Consider the following 6000-nt stretch of genomic DNA (forward strand, 5'->3'; position numbering starts at 1 on the left):
GCTTCCAGCAGGCCATGAAGTTAGCAAACAGCATTAAACGCAGCAGCACACAAGGAACAACATTGAACACGTGTAACTATAAAAAGTGCCTTTTGAATGTATTGTTATTAGAACTTTTTAGCACACACACACACACACTGGTCCTATTTCGATCGGTTGTTATCGTCGTGTTGTCGTCGTCGTCCCTTTTTCTGCTGCATCCAATAGTCGGTCCATTACAGCGAATTTGGTGTGCTGTGTGTCATTTAAAAACATAAAAAGCGGTCAAAAGTTTTGATAGGTTAATTTCCATTTGCGTGTGGGTGATACCAGCACCGTGTGTGGCGCGAGAGTTTTGGTTTGTGTTTTTGATTAGCTACACACACATACACGCATCGATTAAAAAAGGTCCTTATTTTGTTGTTGAATCATTTCAATGCTTCCCCTAGACTTTATTATTGAATTGTTTTTTTTTCCCCATCTGATGGTTTGTGCAAACACTGTGTCTCACTTTACATTACGGAATTTAGAGAAAATGGGGTTGTCACACCGACAGTGTAAGGATGCTTGTTAAATAGTTTTATTTACCTTTTTGATCCTTTAGTTAGTTGAATGGAAGTAGACTGTAAGCTAAGCTGAAACAGCATTCATAGATATACTAGGATAACAACCAAGCGGTCATGTGTCGAACACGAAAGAAGGAGGGGCTGACATGTGGGGAGATATACTCCGTCGAGCCAGCGATGTGTTGCCAAAGGCACCAAAAAGGGAACGGAATATGTGTTAGGAAGACCCCGGGAGGGTAAATGGGTAGTGCAACATGCAACGAATATGAAATTTGATACACTTCTAACGTTAGTTTACTCTTCTTCTCTCCCCCTATACTATTGTTGCTCTTAGGTCTCTAACAAGAATTCTATGCGTTCGAACCGTTGCCTCGATTAGATCATGAGTAAAAATCCAAAGACAAAATTCGAATGCATCACGCTAAAGTGTGCAAGTTTGTGAAAAAAGACGTTATCCAAAAACGTTGAGGAACCATCGAAGCGTGTACTCTCTTTACCATTTCCATTCACGGTGTTACTTTCTTATAACGCAGCGTACATTTTCGCTCTCGTACCAGCATAGATAATTCTGCCAGTAGAGGAAATATCCGTACCCTTTCCCATTACATTGCTTAGAACAAAAAGGGTCACAAAAGACTTGTACACTATCATTGCGCTTCAGATAAACAAAAATGAAACCACAACACACACGATGTATCATCAAACTCTTTATCTATTGTATGATTTTCTTATGCTAATGCTTCACATAAATACATTTCAAAGAAAACAGATGGGTTAAACGTATTTAAAAAAAAATGTATTTGTGGAAAGAAATGAGAATTGTGCCTTTTTACACAAGCTAACAACTCGTCGTCGCTAATCACTCGATAACGGTTTTGTATTTACTATTTTTAAAAATTCGAACATGAAGTTTCGAACAAGCTGTACAGCTTGCCTATAATCATCTTGGTGATGGTTGACACGCGGCATGTTATTTATGAACCTTGTTTGCCGGCACGATAACAAAACGCCACACATTGCACAGTTTCTAGCGAGAATGCAAGATATTTCAGAGAGAATTTTAAACCATATCGCAGATCATGGCGAAGTTGATACGCTTGATCTTGCATTGATTTTTGGCATCGATCATCAAAAGATCATCGGTGGAGTGAAAAGCATCGAAGCGACTGGCGAGCTGATCCAGTGTGTACCAAGCACGCGTAAATGCTGGAAGCTTACTGCCGAAGGACGTGACATTCTGGAACATGGTAGCCACGAAGCAAACGTTTATAAAGCGGTCCCGCAGGGTGGCATAACGCAAGCAGAGCTGATGAAAGTGAGTAGAAACTATTCGTGGGCAATATTAATCACTAACCCGTTTCCCCCGTTTGTTGGACCCCGTACAGTGTGGAGGGAAGAACCCGAAAGCCGGCTTCAGCAAGGCGATGTCAAATGGTTGGATATTCATTGACAAGTCCGGTGGTGCACCATTGGTTCGCCGCAAGGTGGACACAATCGAGGACGAAGTCCTGATGTATGTGAAAGCCATTTTCCTAGGCAATGAGTCTGGTGTTCCAGATGGTGTAAAAAATGAGTACAAGAAGCGTAAGATCCTAGAGGAAAGCGTGACGAAAAGTTTCGTACTCTCGAAAGGGCCCGATTTTGCGACCACTCTGAAGAAACTGGAAACGGATCTAACCGTCGAAATGTTGGCTAGTGGTTTGTGGAAGGATTTAAAGTTTAAGGCGTACAATTTTGACGCCCTGGGTGCACCACCTGGACGCGGCCAGCTCCATCCACTGATGAAGGTGCGCACCGAGTTCCGGCAGATATTCCTCGAGATGGGTTTCTCCGAGATGCCGACGAATAATTTTGTCGAGTCGTGCTTCTGGAACTTTGACGCACTGTACGTCCCGCAGCAACATCCGGCCCGTGACCAGCAGGATACGTTCTTCGTGTCCCACCCTAAGGTGAGCGACAAGTTCCCGTTGGCGCTGGTGGAAAGTGTGCGTGAATCGCACGAGGGCGGTGTTGATGGTTCGATTGGATACCGATACGACTGGAAGTTGGATGAAAGCCGTAAGAACGTGCTGCGCACACATACGACCGGTGTGAGCGCCAGGATGCTGTACAAGGTGGCTCACCAGCCCGGTGGTTTCAAGCCGGTGAAATACTTCAGCATTGACAAGGTGTTCCGTAACGAAACGTTAGACGCAACCCACTTGGCGGAGTTCCATCAGGTGGAAGGTGTCGTAGCGGACTATGGGATAACGTTGGGCGATCTGATTGGTACGTTCAATGCGTTCTTCAACAAGCTTGGCATTACGGAGCTGGAATACAAACCGACATTTAACCCATACACGGAGCCATCGATGGAAATCTTCTGCTTCCATCCTGGGTTGCAGCGATGGATCGAGGTCGGTAATTCGGGAGTGTTCCGTCCGGAGATGCTCATACCGCTCGGTGTACCGAAGGAGGTGAACGTAATTGCCTGGGGACTGTCGCTCGAGCGACCCACTATGATCAAGTACGGTCTGAACAATATACGTGATCTTATTGGACCGAAGGTGGATTTGAAGATGGTCCAGGACGGTCCAATCTGTCGTATGAATTGTTAATTTAAAGATTGCGTGACAAATATACTTTAATATCTATTAAATTCTGCTACATGTGTTTTTTTTTTCGTGTACTATTTTCGGATAAGAATAACAGCGCTAGTGGTTTGTGAAATTATAATTTAACATCATATTAATAATCGCTAAATGTGAAATGTTATGTCGACTTTGTCGCTACACTAACCAATCATTACCACAGAACCGGAAGCCAAGTTGAAAGTATTTTAATATTGTTCTCCCCATTCCGAAACGAGTGCGTGACATGCTTTTTATTTCGTAGGTTTAATAACCTCGAACTTGAAGCCGTTCTTGCTTAGTTGTTCGATTAAACTCGTTTTAGCGTATGCTGCACCGGGCGGATATACGCCACCTCTGAAACAATAAGTATAAACTATAGTACCAGCACAAAAACAGGAACTAATTTTCTGTTCCTCGCCGGGATAGATACTTACGCTCCGGGCATTTTATCACTTTCCCGCAAAATAGTAAGAGCCGATAAAATCAATGCAACGCAGGTTGCTCCATACCCCGGATTGGTACCGGACACTTTCGTGACAATCTTCTTTGTTGGGGGGCTTTTGAACTGATCGGTTGGTTCGAGCAGCTTCTCATCCTTATCCCAACCTTCGCCTCGGAAGTAGATGGCAAACTGGGCATTTTCCATTGACTTTTCCGATGGGCCCTCGTGAGATGCGTAGCCGAGCGTGAATAATTTTGGGAACTAATGATCAAAATTTCAAAAATATTAAACAATCATTTAAGTTGAACGGCAAACAGTACATACCTTCAGTAGCATTTGACGACCAAATTTAAAACGGCACATGATCGCGAACACAACAGCAACAAATGCCACTCCCAGCACTTGTATCATCGATCTGAAACGGAAAAAAGTGATGAATTGTAACGAAGGAAACATAATTAAAACTATACATACTCGAATGCAACATAAGCTTTCATCTGGATCGGACGTTTCTTTTCCGCATCGTAGAAGTGGCGCTGGGAACGCATCACCACCGAACGGTCGGAACCAGGGAACGGTACCGCCCACCAACCGTTCAAGAAACTTGCTTTATGCACCACCATACGATCCTTTAGACGTGGTTGAAAGTTCGGCAATCGTGTTTTGTACAGCTTCGTGCGCAACGGTCTCAGCTCATTGGCGTGGGCCAAACCATAAATCGCCGATTCCCAAGTGCCGTAGTGCAGTACCGCACCACCGTCGTGCGGAATCTTCGACGTTACCTGCAGATAGGTTTCGACCGAGTTGACAACACCGTCAAACTCACGTTCGAGGAAAACGGTTCCGAGATCGGCCGGTATCGAATCAAACCCACAGGCTGACACGACGTAAACGCCCCGTTCCTGGGCCTGCTGATGATACTCAAGCTGCATCCGTTCCATGTACTGTGGTTCGCCACTTACGTCCACATGATGCGTGCCGGCTTCGATGCATGCTTTCACCACCGGTTCACCATAGAACCGGTATGGACCGCAGCAATTGATCACGACTTTGCACCGTTCGGCCATCTGCTTTAACGATGCATTATCTTTCAGGTCAGCCGTAATTATTGGCACCTCGGACAGGTCTTTGTCAGCCTTCTTCTCAATTTCAGCGATCGTCTGCCGGAGCTTCTCCCGGCTGCGACCCGCAACTCCCCATCGAAGTCCTTCCAGCAACTTGATGCCTTCGAAGATGGTATATTTGCCAGTAAAACCGCTTGCACCGAAAATGATAACGTCCAATCTCTCTTCCTTCTGTTGCTCCATTTCTGCGATTGCTGTGTTCACTGGTCGACTGGATTGATATAAAATAAATATACAAGAATATAAATTTCACGGCCTTCTACGTATTTCGACAGTGCGCTTTTTATGTAGGCGCACGCCAAGTAACTAACATGAGAAAACGCGATGGATTTATTAGCAAAAACAATGCCAGAACCAGACGGCTATGTGCCGTTACACATGCAAACATGAGTATGTAAATGGGTTGCATTGCATTCAACAGACCATGGCGGGTGGGTAAACGTGAATCGCGTAATGTGCAATCGCGTTCGAACAGTCGTTTCCATTCATGGGGACGACGCCTTCACGCCACCATGTAATAATACATAACATGAATGTGGTGGAGGAGCGTAAAATGATTTTTTTTTGCACTTCAGTTTGCTGACTCACGGTTGAGTAGGCTTTGGATTAAGGAAATGAGCAGGTTTTTCTTCCTACCGCGACGTTCTCGACCACAAGTGTTCTTCTAAACCGCGATTTTTGTTGTTGTTGCTATTTCTCCACCCAATGATCTCATTCCATATGGCTCAATAAAATTGTACAGCGCGTCATCGACGAATAGTTGGGGTACTTTGAATAAACAATTTTTAACATGCCGCCGGATTACGTTATGCTGCCGGAATGTTTCAAAAATGGTAGTTTAAATTTAATGCACTTCAGTATGGTGAACGTAACTCAAAGAGCCATCTTTACTAAACATACACTTCCAATTACAAATCTAATGTATATTTTCCCCTCTCTTATTAAAAGGACAACGCAAATATGTTCTCCATCTCGCTACACCCATTGGAGCCATTTTTGAAATGGATTCCTACAGCAAACTTTCTTTAATGCAGTAAAACTTCTGGTAGGGCGGACATGCATTAAAGCACGGCTTAGCATTAGCATACGGTTAAGCAAAAACACAAATCCGTAGCACGAAAAATCCACCCAAAATCGTAGGTTGGTCTAATCTGTTGAAGCCCCCGACAAAATCATTTGGTGGCTCCCGAATTTGACCTCCTACACTGCGTAACCGGCTTACGTGATTTTGGGGTATGAAAATCGATCAGCATGATTTACAGGAACAAGTTCACACT

The 6000-nt window shown here is 44.3% G+C and overlaps 2 protein-coding genes across 2 annotated transcripts; one reads left to right on the top strand and one right to left on the bottom strand.

Annotated features, from left to right (window-relative positions):
- The first annotated feature begins 1581 nt into the window (after positions 1 to 1581).
- LOC128707529 (phenylalanine--tRNA ligase alpha subunit) lies at positions 1582 to 3142 on the top strand. Its single transcript, XM_053802484.1, has 2 exons — positions 1582 to 1860; positions 1931 to 3142. Exons 1-2 carry the CDS (start codon positions 1582 to 1584, stop codon positions 3140 to 3142), a joined length of 1491 nt encoding a protein of 496 aa, XP_053658459.1.
- A 266-nt stretch (positions 3143 to 3408) lies between these two features.
- On the bottom strand, positions 3409 to 5212 carry LOC128718929 (saccharopine dehydrogenase-like oxidoreductase). Its single transcript, XM_053812546.1, has 5 exons — positions 5143 to 5212; positions 4074 to 4926; positions 3924 to 4014; positions 3592 to 3860; positions 3409 to 3511 (listed from the first exon to the last, which is right to left on the bottom strand). The coding sequence occupies exons 1-5, from the start codon at positions 5210 to 5212 to the stop codon at positions 3409 to 3411; spliced, it is 1386 nt and encodes a 461-aa protein (XP_053668521.1).
- Between the last annotated feature and the right edge of the window lie 788 nt (positions 5213 to 6000).

Source organism: Anopheles marshallii, chromosome 2 (genome assembly GCF_943734725.1).
Source record: "Anopheles marshallii chromosome 2, idAnoMarsDA_429_01, whole genome shotgun sequence".
In the NCBI taxonomy this organism is placed as follows: domain Eukaryota; kingdom Metazoa; phylum Arthropoda; class Insecta; order Diptera; family Culicidae; genus Anopheles; species Anopheles marshallii.